The sequence below is a fragment of the Rosa rugosa genome, chromosome 3, assembly GCF_958449725.1.
Source record: "Rosa rugosa chromosome 3, drRosRugo1.1, whole genome shotgun sequence".
In the NCBI taxonomy this organism is placed as follows: domain Eukaryota; kingdom Viridiplantae; phylum Streptophyta; class Magnoliopsida; order Rosales; family Rosaceae; genus Rosa; species Rosa rugosa.
Genome location: NC_084822.1, coordinates 24,566,221 through 24,584,498, shown reverse-complemented (window position 1 = coordinate 24,584,498; position 18,278 = coordinate 24,566,221). Strand labels below are relative to the sequence as shown.

Here is an 18,278-nt window from a genome sequence, read left to right as displayed (position 1 = left end):
TGGCTCAGGCGGTTACCACAGTGGCTCAAACGTTTCTCTTGAGCTCAGCCTCAACCCATCCGGAGCTGCTGACTAGGCTTAGTATAGCATAGTCCTCGTTTTCCTTTTTTTTTTTTTTTTTTTTTTTTTTTTTTTTTTTCTTTTTTTTTTTTTTGGTAATATAAACTCAATAAGATGGTGTGCATGTTTTCTTTCCTGTTTGTTTAACCAACAACAACACCAAGGATCGAACCTTGGTCACCCAATACTATTTTCAAAACTATAAACAACTCTACTGCACACATCTTTCATAATGATGCAATAAAAACAATCACTCAAAAAGAATCCAACAATCAATTAAGTCGCATCGAGGTCTAGCTAGTATCCTCTGAGTCAAACCAAACACAACAATTTCATCGATAGGATTAGGGATTTATAAAGCTAAACACATCCTGAGTTAGCTAGGAAAAACCCACGTTTTTAGAGTTACTCTTACAACTCTTATAGAATCTCGATAATTCCATCTATCAATTGCTTCAACAAAAACTCACCACAATTCAATCCCTAACATTTAGCGATTCAGAAATCGAATCAAACTCCATATCACATAGTAATTCACTTGAACCACTATGGATACCTAACAAAGTCACTAAAATCAATATCTGAAATTGCGTTTAACTACATCACCTAAAATCAATCACCAAAGGCAAACCCTTGCCTGACTCTAACATGTCCTCCATGCTTCTTCCTGCACCATACATAGGCCTCAAAGTTCAATTTCATTCACTTGAACAAAACTATATTCACAAGTCTGCTATAGACATCAGGGAAAAACCCATACTTTTACTCATAACTTTTCCTTCTAAAAGTTCATCACGTAGTGTATATAAAATCACCACACAACCTTCTTAGTCTACACTAAGAATTCAATCTCACACAAGGTCAGCATAATTGCCTCAGAGTCACTTTAATCACGTATCACATGTCAATTACCAAAACTCCACTAAGACGTCTCTTTATAAAACAAGATATCTAATCCTTGATACGTACACCTCATCTAAACATCTGTACGTCCAACTTAAGAAGACAAAATTTATAACAATTCATACTCGTATCCACACTAGGTACGTGCATAGGTCCACACCATGTCTTCAACCAAACACTTCAACAATCAAAAGAACCTCTTTTCCATAAAACACTCCTCGTTGACTTAACAGAGTTGAATCAAGAGGTTCCTATTCCTCAAGGATTGTAACTCGCGGCCACTGAACTTATTCCAATACGAACCTACAAGACAACTGTAAGGTTCTAAGTACAACCCCTTCGAATATCCATCACCTAAGGAGTATAGTATGCTTGGCTAAGACATGTATAGCACTTAAAACACAGTATAAGTCAAATACAAATTCATATTAACCAAGTCAATACTATAGGGAAGGTATTCACGTTCCCTAAACGACCTAGCGGCCTAAACAACTCCCAACACTCACGCATACCCAATGACTTAGCCAATACCGAAGAGCACACGATGGGGATCCGCTGCAGACGGGCCATCACTCGGAAGGTATTGACACATCACCAAATATGCACCTTACGCTCTGATACCAAACTGTCACGCCCCGGATTTTGAATGATAAATTCAAATCCGAAACCTGAATAATTACAATTACAAAAAAACCAAATCTCGAAACTTCGAGTTCATTATTACAATTCACTCTCACAATATATTATAAAGCTCAAATGAGCATAACACACCTCACAACTTACAATTGTTGTAAAACTCTAACAATTGCTCTAACCGCACGATCACCGTCCTGGTTCTCCTGTCCTGTAGGATTACCCGCTACACAATTTGAATAGTGTACCGGGAGTTGCAACAACACAAAACCCGGTAAGCTTTTTACAGCCAGTATGAGTAAACAAGAAAGAACTGTTGATTTATTAGATTTCAAGACTACCACAAACCCACGTTACTTTCTCACTCTCATATATATATATAGACACTTATGAGTTACTCTCAATTTAGCTCATAAGATCACTCACTCTCATATATATATATAGACACTTATGAGTTACTCTCAAATTCGCTCATAAGATTTCCCAACATTTGGTAGACAGACTCATATATATATATAGACCCTTATGAGTTACTCTCAATTTCCCTCATAAGGTTACCATATATATATTGACACTTATGAGTTACTCTCAATTTCACTCATAAGGTCACTCCACATTTGGCAGACAGACTAGAGCTCTAACTGAACGTAACCACTCGTCCGGCCACAGACGTGATTACGATTTAATACTATTAATAACCACCAGCCCGGTACGAGAGCGTGATTCACTAATAGATGCCATGGTCACCTCGTGACCTAGTGATCTCCACAGATCACAACAATTTATTGTTCCTCAACAATAAAACTCAACACCTCTCACAATATATTGTTTCTCAACAATAAACTCAATATCTCTCACAATATATTGTTTCTCAACAATAACTCAACACAACTCCAACAATACATATTATTTCACGTAATAATATATATACAGACATTCACACAGGAATGTCTAATAACACCAACAATAGTTCATATGATTGCAACAAAATAAAGCAATTAATTGTATTGGGTTCGTAATATGAACCACGTGAGGTTTACTCACCTCGATAATCCCGCTGCGTCTTCAATTCAGCTCAAAATACGATCCACAATCGTCCACCAACTCAAACCGTCAATCACCTAGTCCAATAATGATCTTGACTTAGCCAACAACTCAAATATGTAATTAAACGACGATCCAACGCTCAGATTCAAATTAAACGATGATCCAACGGTCGGATCTGAATTTAATGATGATCCAACGGTCGGATCCTCACGGATCGCCTTTAGGATCATCCTCCAAAATTATCACGAAGATCCAACGGTCAGATCTTCCTGAATTGCCTTTACTAACATCTCCACAAAATTATATGAAAATCCGACGGTCAGATTCTCACGAATCGCCTTCCGAATCACTATTTCTCAATTATACGAAGATCCAACGGTCGGATCTTCGCCCGTGACCTCACAAAGTCACCGGGACAGTCATACGATCAACATATCCAAAATTGAAGCAAAACCGATGGTCAGATCTTCACAGATCGTAAACCGAAGATAAACGTAAAAACGTTAAATAGTAACGTCAAAACGAAAATCCACTATTTATCAACTTTTTCTAACATGACCATGTTATATATCAAAACGCTCGTATGGATGCATAGATCATCGCCTAGATAATGAAAACTCGAAATATGGTCTGATGCGCCGCCACAAGCGGTGGTCAGTGGGCGGTCAACGCGGCGGTCAACGCCGGTCAACCACCTCAGATGGCAAAGTGACCAACTACAAACTGGTTCAAAATGAAAGGGTGGTCGACTTTCATACCTGGAGCTAAGCCTGGTTCGGCCTAGATCGTCCTAAATCAAGCGTTGAAGTTGGATTAATCTCGTGCGTCTGATCAGATTCAGATTAAATCAGGGACGTCGAAAAAGTCAAACCATGATCTAGCGTTCTATACACAAAATCGTGATGAAAGGCTTACATGGGGATGATCAGCATGAGGAGGAGATCACGAAAATGGGGACGATCGGCCCATGCAACGCCGGAAAAGTCGTTTTCCGGTCGGGTCGGGTTCACACGGCTGGGGCGTCTTCGATCTCCATCTGGGGGCAGCGGCGGGGCAAGATGGTGGCAGGTAACGGCTGGGCGTGCGACGGCGAGCTCGGGGAAGGCCGGGTCCGTGGCCAGAGGAGGCCGGAGGAGGGTGAAAATGTCGGGTCGGGTCGAGCTCGACCCGCCGGGTCTGAGGGGAAAACAGAGAGAGAGAATCGGGGAGGGCTGGGGGCTCTTCCGCAAAAAGAAATTTTTTTTGTCCTTAAATAAAAAAAATCAGTTATTTTTCCTATTTATAGAAAATTCCCAATTTTCAAATATTCATAACTTAATCATACGAACTCCGAATAATGCGTTCCACATGTCCACGAACTCGTATCGACGAGCTCTACAACTTTCATGAAGGAAGTTTTCCCAAATTTTGAACGTATAAAAAGTCAACTTTGTTGACCCCCTAAAAACGTTCGTTTTCGAAAATAAAATCGTTCGAACTAATTCCACAACTTCTCCAAGCTTCGTACTCGCTCCTACTATCGTGAAATCATTTCTAAAAATCCATGGAATTTAATTTGGATTTTCCGGGGTATTACAATAGCAAAAGCCAATATCAAAATGAAGCTAAAGACTCGATATTTACATAAAAATGTGAGGAAAAATGAAAAGGTTTATTGAGACCAATAATCCTAAACCAAATAATCCAATTCTTCCATATCTAATTCTAGTAGAATAAGAAATGAATTTGGTGCTAGTAGGTATAGTAATCTAGTATATGTGCTTACTTTAGAGTTTGTCTCAGAGCTGAAATAGCGTCATGGTGATGAGTGATGACTACCCCATAATTTAGAGGAAACAAAAATGTCCTCTCTTTTTATAGTCCCATCTTGAAACGTACGTCTCTGTTAAAAATTGTTTATAAGGGCAGCCTCAGAACCATATATCTTGACTGTGCCAAAGTACATGTAGCCCATCTGCATTGTACAAATCAATTATTTCAGAAATTTGTAGGTAATATTGAAAATCACATTGATCCGAGTTTTCATCAATTTCATCGACGACTTACCAACACATGTAAAAATTACAAAGATCAATTACCTACAAATAGAGAGAACAAAGCAGCAACAAGTTGCAAGGAACTTAATTTCTCTTTACCTTCTTATTTCTATTCTAAGAAAGATTAAGAATTAATATAATTGCTTTTCCAGCTAGCTACCTACTTGCAGATAGTTTAAGAGAGAAGGAAAAAGAAGCAATTAACAGAGACGTTTGGCAGCAATCCACACCATTGCAGGTATTATGGCTGCTACTGTTTTTACGTTGGACATTACCAGAAAGTAATCAACACCATTGCAGGTATTTAAATTTTCTGACATCCAAAATATAAGAGAACGTTAATTACAGGTATTTACCTGAGCGGCCAAACAGAGCATCAAGGAGACGGTCCTTGGAAATCTACCTACAAATAGAGAGAACAGAGCACCATTTAGTTGCAAGGAACTTAATTTATCTTTACCTTCTTATTTATATTCCAAACATGCCAAAAACTTTTGTTAAAATATCCTAAGCTATTGTACCAAACCCAAACTTCAGATTATACAAATCTCTCAGCATGATCTAACAAATTTGAGCCAGCTTAGCCCCTGCCCTCCCCTTCCCAAGCCTTAGGCTTCCTTTGTACCCAAAACAAGAAAAAAAAGACAAAGACAAAACACACCAACAGCAAAGAAGACAGCAACAAATGCTGCAAATCTCGACTGAAGTCACTACAAATCAAAACCATCTCAAACCTGCATCCAGAAACCCAAATTCAAACAGCACCAAAGAATCAAAAATCAAAGAAATCAAAGAATCAGAAACTGCAAATCCCGACACAATGTATCCTCTCCAACCTCCAAAGAATCAGAAATAGAAGAAATACTCAAATCCCTAACTGATCTACTTAAGCTTCCAAACAATCAGATTCAAAGAGGCTATAGGCTGCCCTATATTCCACTCTAGCTCAGCAGCCCATAGCCTCTTTGAAACTCTTCAAAAACTTCACCCTATTCTCATATATAATTCCAGAAACTCAAATTCAAATAGCATAATGCCTACATAATTAGTAGAAAATAAAATCACATATACTTAATTCATAGCTCTAGAAAAAGTAACGAAACAGATGCGAACTGCATGAGGAATCAAAAGAAACTATCTAACAACAAGAACTCAATCAAAATGGCCGTCCAACATTTTAAAAACCAAACAACAAAGACCAATTTCAAAACAGAAGATGAAGGGAAAATAAAAGTAGTTTGGAATCTATATGGATCCAATTGCCAAGCCCCGTCCCAATTAACTCTTTACAGTCTTCAAAATTTGAACGAAAGAAACAAATTCAGGAGCTCAAATAAGATCAAACCAACAATCAAACAGATCAAATACAAGTAAATGACACTATAAAACATTAAAACTCCACACACTTACTTTGAGTTTTCTAGCATTCTTGCAGAAACTTATAACAGTTGCCTTTGAGTTGCTACTAGGATCTCTACTAATTCTCTTTAGAAGAGTCCTAACCCTTTGGTCAATACTAGAAAATCAGCCTTAGCCTTGGCTTGGTAGATTTTCTGTAAAGCTACATAGTGCTTGCAAGAAAGTAGATAAAGCACACATTTCAACAAATTAGTTTTTAAAGCACAAAAGAGAAACATGAAATTCTGGGGATGTCGACTAACTCAGTTGTCTGCTAGCAAAGTTGTGTAAGATCATTCAGCTAAAGCCTCACATTGTCCTCCTTCAGTTGTCTGCTCTCAGCATCCTCAAGCACAGCTCGAACAGCTTCAAGATTGCGAGTAATGTTTGCAACTTCTGTGTCAACACCTACAACCGGTCTCAGCTCTCTTTCAACCTTGTCAAGGGTGATGGAAGCCAAATGCTGCAAGAGAGTGTCAACTAGAGCTTCAGCCATGTTCTTAATGAAAACAAGTTTGATAACAGAATTGGAGTGAACAGAGAAAAGGGAGAATTGAAGTAAGAAATGCAGAATGGGACACGCTATGGTCTTTGTTGTACCACATTATTTAGTGACTTGATTATCTTAGGCCCTTCCTGTGGGGTATTTGCCTTGTGAACTTTGCCATATGCACATCTAGCATGATATACACCTTCAAGGCTTCAACTACCTAACTACAGAATTTGTTTAATATTATAGTTGACCAAAAAAAAACAATGCACTTAACCTAACAGATAATTTGTATCATCAAGAATACTGCACCGGTTGAAGTATATATAATTCCGATGGAATATGGCTGGCAGGCCGGCCAGTGATATTTTATTAAGCTCAGGCGCATTTCAGTTTCCCCAGTTAGCACAAACTAATCTATATTTCCAACTTTTTTCTATCATTTTAATTAATGGATGGATGATGAACTCATTACCAACAGGCATCTCCTGAGCCCTCTTTTCTTGGTATTGTTCAGACATGAAAATTGTTAACTTCACAAATATTTATAACAAGCAAAAGTGCCTACAGATTTGATCTGTCAAGACTTACCCACACCAAATGAACTTGGGGAGAGAAGAGCTGTAAGCAGCAGTGGCCTTGACAGCAGAATAAAGAAACTAATGCTTCCAGTATTTATCTATATGACATGCAGAGCTGAGGGAACTTCAAAATGATAGAATAAAAGCCACAAGTGTACATTTTAATAAAGATACAACGATTCAGGCCTCATAGATATCAATGTCACAATGTGCATAAACAGGGTCCAGTGGCAGAGCTAGGAATATTTCATACCAAGGGGTGCGAAATCCTAATTTTTTTTTTTCATTAATTAACTCGTGAAGTTCCCAAATTTTTGAGCTAAATAGCTCAAACCAAGTAAAATCCCAATGATACAATGCTGATAGGAAAATGAAAGCAGAAGCAGAAACAAAATAAAATTAGCATTTTTGTAGAGAAATGTATTATGTTAATTAGATCCCAGATGAAGCACCAATAGAGACCAAAGAAAGAAGGGAAAGGTGTCAAAATCAATTTGATACCGAGAAATAAAACCAACAAGAAAGAAAACAAGCAGTAGAGCTCCTTGTTGCAAAAGTAGAATCAAAGAAAAAACAAAACTGAATCAATGAAACATCATAGACATGTAAAGTAATGAAACAAACTAAAGAGTGAGGGTGTGCAGCTGCACATACTCTGCAGCCATACTAGCTCCACCCCTGACTAGGTTGATAACATGGTGGTGGTTAAAAGAATCACTCCATAACAGTTAACGTAGAAGCTGCATGTCTAAAATTGGAGGTTGCTAAAAGCAAAGATATAGTTTATATTTGCACCTGCATAAGCTGTTTTAACATTGAACCCAATATAACGAAAGGTGAAAGCTGAAAGGTGGACAGATGAAGCTCTCATCTTCCAGATCTCCATAGGACTACAAGGTTGGAAGAATATACCAGTTGTTTGTTTCATTATCTATGATGTAACATTTTTTCCAGTACAATTTGGATCAATAATCAAGAAAAAGTGAAAAACGATTGTTTCCATTTTTTCCTGAAATACCTTAAACTTTATCAAGTTATCCACATCATACATTTTGAATTCAGTCCTATGAATTAAGTCAACATGCTCTCATACAATCCCTAGATCACTGCAAACATTATAGAAGAATCACAAGTCAAACAGTCAAGCACACATCCAATTCGACCTAGAACCAAGATCATCACAAACCATCTAAGCTAATCAACACCGATAAAAACTTCAAAACTAACAAGCGATCCATTTCCAAGGCAAATAGAACACAGAAATCCAGATCAACCATCACAGCAACAGTTAGAAGTGCTTGAATTGAAGTAAAATTCAACAACAAAAAAATCCGGTAGCTAAAAATTGCGGAAGAAACAAAACAGCTGGAAAGACGGAAATCAGAGAAAAGGAGGGATTGGGTACCCGTTGACGGATTTGGTGACGGCGCTGAAAGTGGAAGCTATGGAAGCGAAGAAGCCTCCGCCTTGCTTGGGATCCTTGGGCGCCATCTCCGATTACAAACCCTTAGTCTGGTCTGAGTCAATGGCGACCGTCCAGGAGAGATTGAGAGGGAGATGACGACGATTCACTAAGTGATTGACTTCGGATTCAAGGAGACACCAAGCAGAGTCACTGAATGCCGCCGGAGAGAGAGAGAGAGAGAGGGGTCTGGTTTTTCAGTAACCAGAAGGGAGAATGGTGTTCGTTATTTTGACGAGGATAAAAGGCACCCCATCCCCAAATAGAAAAGAGCCGAATCGAAATCAGCTGAGAGAGAACCGAGATCTGAGAGAGCTAAGTGAAAAGGAGAGAGCGAGGCTGGTGTTTGAGTTTTCGCAGGTTTTAGGTCAAGATGAGAGAGTTGATTGATCGCGTGAAGAATGACAGACTATGACCTAATTGTGAGGGACCTAGATATGTCAAATAGCACAAGTCAAAATAACTTGGGAAATTTTAAAACAACCCCCGCATTCAGACAACATTTAAATGTTGTCTGAATGTCACAACATTTTTCGGTCAATTAGGGTGTGGCTATTTGAGAGGGAAAAGACTCAAATCAACTTTTGGATATCCCTCCAAATTTGAGATAGGAAATCACCACCTTCTACAACTACATAAATGTGTTGTCTGAATGCTCACCATTTATCCAAATTTGAGATAGGAATTCACCACCTTCTACAACTACACAAATGTGTTGTCTAAATGCTCACCATTTTTCTAAATTAAACCAGTATGGTTTTAGTGTATATTCAGACAACAGAAAAAAAAATTATGTCGTCTGAAAAACTCAGACGACATAAAACAAAGCTTATGTCATCTGATGCGTGTCGTCTGAAGGCCTTTTTGGCATAGTGTGTGTAATTATGGATCTTAACCATATACATTCATGAACATTTTCGTGAAGAGCTATAATCTCTACATGATTCGAATAAGTAACGACAAGAGTCTGTTTAATAGACCTCCAAGATATCACAGTGTTTCTCATGGTAAACACGTAATAACTAGTTTAGGAACGATCTTTGAATGGGTCGAAGAGATACCCAATATTAGCAAAACCCATCAAAACATCACTCAGATTTTGATGGAGGGAGGAAGCACGCCGACAGGCAGTAGTGGCGACGAGAACGGCGTCGCTAGTAGCTGTAGTGGGGGCGGTGGCGGTTCTTCGATTTGTGGAGTTCGATTCCACGATATCAGAGTTTTGGTATTCTCTCTGTAGAGATAATACATGCCTATATCTATCATACCTTTTAGGTATTGGAAAATAGTCTTTCCACCAGTCCAATGACGTTGTGTTAGTGCTGAGCTATATCTAACTAACAAGTTCACCGTGAATGAGATACCTTGTATTGTGCTTTTTGTTAAGTACAATAATGCGCCTATTGTACTTAAATAGGGCACTTCGGCCTCTACCACATCTTCGCCATCATTCTGGGGATGAAAGTGATTTTTTAAGATCAAGACTTCGAACGATCATGGGAATACTAATAGGCTTCACTTCATCTTCATTAAAGCGTCTGAGTATCTTTTGTATATCTTCATCGACACGTGCTCAAGTTCTAAACCGAGACAAAACCAACATGGTCAACCCTATATACGCTTATACTTCTCTAAGGGTAGCCAAACCACGGGGAGATAAATCTACCAAATTGTTTACATTGGTTGACATAGCTTATCCCCACGAGTATGAGTGCTGACAGATAAAGAAAAGAAGTTGCAAGGGAGTGGTTATGAACATTTTAGTTTAATGGGTATTTAGAGTTTAGTATTGACAAAGTGTATCGATGACGAGACGAAAACGGGTCAAATTTTTTACCATACCCACACCTGCTAGAATTCATAAGTATTCATTAGCATCGTCTTAATTTCCTGTTGATCGGAGCATTTTAATGCGACGTTTTAATTGTTATTTCCTCATATTTACTTAGTTATTTCCTTAAATGAATCTTTCTTGTTTAGGAAAGTTACTATTTTTAGAAAGTTTCCACTTTTAGTAATAGTTTCTATTTTCAGGTCCTTGGAGCAAACAAGCTTAAATAAGCTCAAAAGGGAAAGAAAAGCTGGAGAACATTGGAAGGAGCTCAAGGACTGCATAAATGAGCTGAAACAAAGAAATAAAGTTTTCCTGTTTCAACCAGAAAACCTGTTCAGAAAAGGAAACTTTGTCAAAACAAGACTCCTGAGCAAACAAGGAAGCATGAGCAGAAAAATAAAGGAAGTTGACATTGGAGGAAGATTCCTGGAGGCACTAGGAGACTTTAAGGCTTGAAGATGACGCAAGGAGGCCCAAGATCCTTCTAGACTATTGTGGATTTCGGCAAATGGATAAAAGCCCATTGGAATTAGGGTTTTGTGACGTCAAGAGATATTTTTGGGATGGCTTATGTGTTTGCCGTGAAAAAGAGAGAGAGATGGCGTGAAAATCAAGAAGAAAATAAAAGATTACGCTCGGAGATTTCTTAGGGAGAGTTTTAAGGAAAGAAGAAGTGTGTGCAACAAGAAAAAGGTCCAAAACAAGTCTAGATTCATCCCAAAATTCCCTAAAGGAATTTTGGTCGAAATTCATGAAGAAAATCAGAAAATCCTTATATAATTTCGGCAAGGATATATATTAAGGGGATTTAGACTTATTTTGGAGAGTTTTGATTGGTCGGACAACACAATAGGGCTTACATGGCAATTTTCGATTGGTTGGAGTTATGTGGCATTTTATTATAATTCCTTGGAAAATAATAGAAGAATCAAGAAGCTTGGAGAGCCCTTGTCGTTCCCCTATATATACTCCCTCATATGTTGACGTTTGACACACCTCATAATTCAGAAATTTCTCTCCATAACGTCAAGACTCTCTCCATCCTCTAGTTCACTTTCAACGTTTCAAGCAAGGAAGAAGAAGAGAAGAATGAGCCGTGAGCATCATCATCCATCGTCCACCTTGAAGACTTGCTTCCAAGATTCAAGAATCTAACGTCAAGCCTCCATCCCCATCTCCATCTCACGGTGTAATTCGCCCTCTTTCTTTGTAACGTTGTTTGATTTTCGTTGGAATTGTTTCTAGTTGACAACAATGTTTGAACAAAGTTTAAATCCGAATTCTTATGATTGAATGAATTTTTGATTCCTATGATTGTGATTCTATAGTTGCTTATGTGAGATTGTTCAATTAAATTTGCTTGATTGATATCTTATATATGTTTGTCTTAAATGGTTCGAAACTTTTAGGGTTTGCATATAATTGGTGCTAGGTTTAAGTTTATGATTCACCTAATAGTTTTGTGAACTTGAATCAAAAGTAGTAAAGGTTTTGGACAATAATCGAATTTAATTGAAAAAGATTGCAATTAGATGAACTTTTTCATACTAAGTTGTGCACGTAAGTTGATAACCTTTCTCTTGTTTATAGCGTTGAACATGTTTTGATTAGCTAGCTTTCTAGACTTTGATTGCATGTTTTAATAGGATTGATCTAGGTGCTTTCACTTAGGTTAATTAGTAATGGAAAGTAAAATATGGGAAATCATTTGCTTTGAATGTTTCACATGATCAATTTCTTTATCATGACTTGGAAGAACAATTGTAGGGTTGAATCGAATTTGATTATGGAATTGGTTTTGATCTACGTTTCTTATGTTTCATTCTTGTACTTGTGTTTGTATAGTTTCTTTGTTTTGTTTCTTTTAATTTTCGGAAACCAAAATTTTAAAACCCCCTTTATTTTCGTTACTTGTAAATATTCTTGTAAATATTATACTTTGTTTTATTTTAATTCTTTATTTGTCTTACAATGACAGGTGTTTTAACGCCCCAATTTTCACCTCTCTAAATTGGTTACATTACAGTGCCGCGAACCTTTAGAATCACAAGCTAAGAAAGCTTAACTCATGTCCTAAAGAGACGCAAGGCAATTTAACTAAGAACCAAAAGTTTTGAAATGGTAAGAGTTGGCGGAATGCGTAAAGTTTAAAGCGAGGTGAAATTGAAAACTTTATTCTTGTTTGTTAAAAGAACATTATAACTAAACAATGTCAAGAGAGACATTACTACTCAATTGACACACTACTGAAAGGACAACATTCAAAATAAATCTAGTTTGGTTCAAACGATCTGAATACAAAGTTAATTAAGAAGCTCAGCAAAGATTCACAAATACAAGTCAACATTCACCTCAATCAAACAATGACAATTTAGTAGAGGTGAATAAAATGTGAAGGTAAATATACTGGAGTCAAGTAAAAAAAAATGTAACACCCAGCTCAGTCCCGAAATCCTCCTCAATCCTCGTGCACAGTACCTGCAAGACCAACTATAGTAGGGGTGAGCTTTCGTCCTCACTGCTCAAACATCAACCCTAGCTAAGTTTTAAAAACCAAATGGTAATTGGCGCCAGTTGAGCAAAATATAATAAAAATTAAATAAAGAACTCGCAATGTGAAACCATATGAAAACGAATGAGTACCCGGGTGAAATCAAACCTGATGACCGGTCTAATACTAGCCAACTACATCCTCACCGAAGATTTAAATCTTCAACAACAGGTGAAGAGTAGCGAGAGTGTCCATTTACGCCGTACCACCTAGATCTAGTGTCACACCTCAAAGGATGTCAGACACTATCCTGTCCGTACAGCCCCTCCGGAGGTTTAGGGGATCGAAACCCAAGGAAGTAGCTATGCCCCGCTCACTCTCAAGTCATCTCATTAACTCAAGTGTTAAATCTTAAAAACCACTTCAAACCATAAAAACAATGTATAAAACAAAAGAGCACTAACTAGAGTGAAGCCTCCCTACCTGGAATCGAATATGAAGCATCTTGATAGCTTAGCAATGGAAATCATATCGACGAACTAGCCACCACCTCTATCATTGTTCCTTTGGTGATCGAAGTCCACTGCATGTCCCCATTCCTAATAATAAAGGTCGCAAACTATCATTCCCAAGATCCTTTTTCTATAAAAACATAACTCGGTGTTGAAATCCTTTATCTGCTTCTAATATGTAGCATTAACTATATTCAAAACTAAAGGTTCTCATAAGGATAGCCAAATAGTCTTGAACCGTTGGGAATCGATTCAACAGAATCAAGGATTATCAAGGTAGGACACAGGATAAAGAGATATAAGGGTTGGAACAGCTCAAGTTGAGAAAATTAGTAAAAATTCATTTTAAGAGCAATGAACTTGAAACTTTCCGGATCCTAAGTTGACACGTTAAGATACAACATACTAAAATTTCAAGAAAATTGGAGTTCAGGAAGTAGGGGAAAAGATGGATGAAAACGGACTGAACTGTTCAGTTTTTCTTAAAAATTCCAGCTGCATTCTACCGAATTGGAAAATTTGTCAAAAATTCATTTTAACTCTGATTGACATCAAACCAGTTGGTGATGAATGCTTGACATGTCTAGGTTTATGAATTAAAATCTCAACATAAACACAATCAAGAGCCACAAGAATTTGATAACTAAAAGTCCAGAAGGTCAGATTTTGATATGAATGAACTTTGAGTTTGAATAAACCTTAACAAGGTTTTGATTATCAGGTTATGGGAAAGACTGAGTCATAACAAGTGCAGAAGGTAAGTTTAAGTATCACAGAACTCAATGAACATGAGATTCTATTTGAAAACTAGAAAAGATGACATTCAATAGACTGAGGCAAAACTCACCAATTGTCATCAAATCAATTGTGTATACTCAAAATGGAGATGGAAACTTCATCAAATCAACTCAATGTCGAGGGAGAAACATGACCCAATCTGAGTAGAAACTGAATTTGAAAGAGGATTGGACATGCAAACACGAATTAGAATCAAATATCAGTGGCATCTCAGAACAGGAGTTTCACTGAACAGTAAGCAGTCTCACCTTGATTGAGAACGAATTAACCGTTGGATTATAATGATTTTCAGGCAAACTATAGAAGACACAATTTCAAACAACTTTCATGCAGAAGTCGTGGTGATGTGAATAGCAGAAGTGACATTTTTCAGCTGTCGAAGTTGGCTGACAAGACCGAGTACAGAAGAGACTTCCACCTTGAAACTTCCTCTCAATCTAGAATTAATGAACTGGAAGGTTTGGTTCTGTTCTGAGTCACTTTTGCTACAGAAATGGAGCTTCACCAGGGATGGAAATGTTTGATTAGAGTAGAAAACAAAGGAGAAGGTTCTAAAGAAAGATGAGGGTTTTTCATGGGTGAAGGACGCGTGTCTGATCTGATGATTATTTTTCTTCCCTTTTGATTCGATTTGACTAATCTAATGGTCGGGAAAAATGCCATGTGTTACTTAACGATTTCAATCTCTAAAGGAATTGTTAACACCAAAAGCTCTACCAACTGAGGGAGACTTGAAACTTTATTTCCACCAGAAGTCACTTGCTTTACTACAATTTCATTCCCAAATTGATTTATGCAAATCTCCCAAGTACCAAATAGGATTCTTTAATTTTTTTTTTTTTTTTCAGGGTGTCACAGGTGTACCCTTAATCCCCGGATTAGAACGATCCCTATTTACTGCGTACTAACAATGAATTCTTATAGGATTAAATTAATGCTTACTTTGAGCGTATCAATTTTTGGCGCCGTTGCCGGGGATTGAAAAATCACTTGTTAAATCGTGAATATTTTTTGTGTATATTGTGTTCGAAAATTACTTGTTAATTGTTTTATTGTATACTAGCTTGTTTATAAACTTTTCGACCGAGCCTTCTAAAATCCCTAGTGCACGAGAGATTGAAGAAAGACTTGCTCGTTTGAAGAATCCTCCACAACTTGAATACAGAAGACCTTCTCCTTTGCAATTCAAGCCATACACATTAAACGAGCAAAGGAAGAGGATCTTACATTCTTCTGAGGAATCCACATCACCTACACCAACTCCATCTCCACCATTACTTACACCATCACCTTTGGTTTCGCCCAACTCATTCTCACCTCAGATCACACCACCTCTTTCACCTTCACCATCTTACACACCACCCCCTGAAGAAGAAGAGGACGAGAAAATGGGACTTAACGCCAATCAATCCATTAGGGAACTTTCCTCATCCGTGGTACAAGGAGGGCTTCCTACCTCCATCACTTACCCCCCTGCTGCTGAAGGGAGGACTGCAAATTTTGAACTCAAGGGAGGGCTGCTCCACAAGATTCCTATCTTCCATGGACTCTGAAGTTAAGGGCATTCCCCTTCTCCTTGGCTGACAGAGCCAAGGATTAGTTATACGAGATACCTTCTGGGACCATTACTTCATGGGACAGCATGATGAAAGCGTTTTTGGAAAAATACTTTCCCGCTTCGAAGGTTATCATGCTACTCAAGAAGATAAGTGGAATACAACAAGCACAAGATGAATCTTATGCCACTTATTATGAGAGGTTTCAGTCTCTGATCGCTCAGTGTCCTCAACATCAAATGAAGGAAGAAACCCTACTCACTTGCTTCTACGAAGGTCTCCTACCTCTGAAATGTGAAATGTTAGATGCAGCTGCTGCAGGGAAAACCATGATTGAAAACCGCGCCAAAAATGCCCAACAATATGCTGGCGTAGGTCAATCAACTCGAAGGGTAAATGAGGTAAGTGTCAATTCTGCCATTGAGAATAAATTGAACAAACTTACCCTTCTTGTGAATCAGGTTGTGAGTACCACAGGCCAAGGAGGAGCCTCTGCTTGTGGGGTATGCTCTACCCAAGGACACTCTACGGATCAATGTCCTCAACTTATTGAGAATGGTGGGTGGGAGTCTGTGAACGGCATAGGAGGATACCAAGGGATCCAAGGGGGTCCCCAACGTCCAAGGTATGACCCATATTCCAACACCTATAACCCTGGATGGAGGGACCACCCCAACTTCAAGTGGACCAACAATGAAAATGTTCAGAACCCTCTTGGTGGCAGTAATTTCCAACGTCCTCAAGGCTTCTATCAGAGGCCTCAGGTCCCTCAAAACTTTTCTTCTAATTCAAATAATTTTTCCAATCCTAATTATGATAAGATTATTGAGGCACTAACCAATTCCACTCAAGCCTTGGTTCAAGGACAACAGAATCATACCAAGGACATTGCAGACCTGAAGAAGCAAATGGGACAAGTGATGGACTTCATGACCAAGTTTCATGAAAATGGTAAGCTTCCGAGCAACACAATTCCAAATCCAAAGGGAGGCTTTGAAGGTCCAACCAACTGAGGACAAGAGGAAACCACGTCTAGGCTGAGAAGACGTTAAAACCAAGCGCTATTTGGGAGGCAACCCAATCCAATCAGATTTGCTTTCTTTATCCTTATATTTTATTTTTCAATTTTGCTTATTTAATTTAGTGTTTATTTTCGTAAATTCCATCCCTATATGCTTATTTGTTCATTGCATGCTTATGATTGATTACATTGAGGACAATGCAATATGTAAGTGTGGGGGAAGGGATTTATACTGATTACACGCATTTATATGCGTATAATTATATCTAAAATGCTAGGAATAAGTCAATCCCCATGTCAATTAATATGTGCTTAATTTATTTTTATTTAATTTGTAGTAAATAAGCGGAGTTGTGGTTTTTGGAAGAAAACGTGCGAAAGTGGAGCAAATTGGAGTTTTCGACAAGGAGACGAAATTGTCGACAGTCAACTCTGGTCAACGTCAAGAAAAGAAAAAGAATAATAATATTTGTGTCAGCATTAATTGGTTTAATTGCCTAGCTTAATTAGGTTAATTAAGTGCAAGCATGCACGTGCAGATTGATATAATAGGTTGATTACCAATCAATCTGCACGTGCAGATTGATATAATAGGTTGATTACCAATCAAGGTCATCTATCATCCGAGAGCAATGACACGCGCTTCACGCGCTTTCCTCAATCCTAGAGCTCTGCTAGGGTTTTTTCGTTCCAGACACTTAGCCGCCGGTGAAATTGGTTGGTGGCCTCCTTGGCCTGACATCGACTCCGCCACCAAGAAGTTTTTCCTCGAGCTCCTCCCTCCTGATCTCACTCTTCACAATATTTCTCATGATGATTCCGCCGTCGAAGCTTCTCAATTGCCGAGCTTCACAAGTGCTGATTTTGACCCCGCTATGACACAACCTCGAGCTGATGATTTCCTGCGGTCCTTCGTTCTGCAATTAACTGAGTTTCAACTATGGGAAATCGTCCTTCCCCCTGAACAACCATTTGGCCAGGTACGTTTCCCTCTTTCCCATTGTCGATTGGGTTTCTGTTTTTTTCAAATTCTTAGGCCGTCCCCTCTTTATGAACTAGGGCGGCTACTTGTACGCTTCGTCTTCTGCGAGTTTTTCATCATGATTAGAGCCCACCCTCGAAATCCACCTTGTTTCTCTTGGACTTGGGAATCCCGGTTGTTCTTCCTAAGTCTTATGTGCTGTGATCCACACAGCTTCACTTCTCCAACTTCCTCTATTTATTCGAACCTTTCCCGCATCTGCTGGTGCATCTCCCTTCTCCTCAACCTACTTACACCTGCTCACCACTTTCTCGGCTTCATGGCTTTCAGCCCAAACGCCCGTGCCCAGGCCAGCCCTCCCCGAAGAACCCCTGTTTTCAACCCCCTCCCCCGACCAAACCCGAATGAACCTCCCTTTGTCACTAACATTGGTGGCACAAGGGTCGTTGTTGAAAACAACCAAACCCAAATCTT

At 38.6% G+C, this 18,278-nt stretch overlaps 1 protein-coding gene and 2 long non-coding RNA genes across 4 annotated transcripts; 1 reads left to right on the top strand and 2 right to left on the bottom strand.

The window, feature by feature from the left end:
- Nucleotides 1-1,740: 1,740 nt before the first annotated feature.
- On the bottom strand, nucleotides 1,741-4,148 carry LOC133735599 (uncharacterized). The gene is made up of 3 exons (XR_009859161.1): nucleotides 3,559-4,148; nucleotides 3,402-3,470; nucleotides 1,741-2,717 (listed from the first exon to the last, which is right to left on the bottom strand). It is a non-coding gene; the product is annotated as an uncharacterized LOC133735599 (long non-coding RNA).
- Nucleotides 4,149-12,601: 8,453 nt separating this feature from the next.
- Nucleotides 12,602-14,811, bottom strand: LOC133741320 (uncharacterized). Of its 2 annotated transcripts, XR_009861803.1 has the most exons (4): nucleotides 14,494-14,811; nucleotides 14,295-14,395; nucleotides 13,088-13,534; nucleotides 12,602-12,934 (listed from the first exon to the last, which is right to left on the bottom strand). It is a non-coding gene; the product is annotated as an uncharacterized LOC133741320 (long non-coding RNA). The 2 variants fall into 2 exon arrangements; XR_009861802.1 differs by lacking the exon at nucleotides 12,602-12,934 and having other exon boundaries at nucleotides 12,941-13,534.
- Nucleotides 14,812-15,887: 1,076 nt separating this feature from the next.
- LOC133737462 (uncharacterized) lies at nucleotides 15,888-16,814 on the top strand. Its single transcript, XM_062165006.1, has 3 exons — nucleotides 15,888-16,202; nucleotides 16,263-16,426; nucleotides 16,526-16,814. Exons 1-3 carry the CDS (start codon nucleotides 15,888-15,890, stop codon nucleotides 16,812-16,814), a joined length of 768 nt encoding a protein of 255 aa, XP_062020990.1.
- Nucleotides 16,815-18,278: the final 1,464 nt, after the last annotated feature.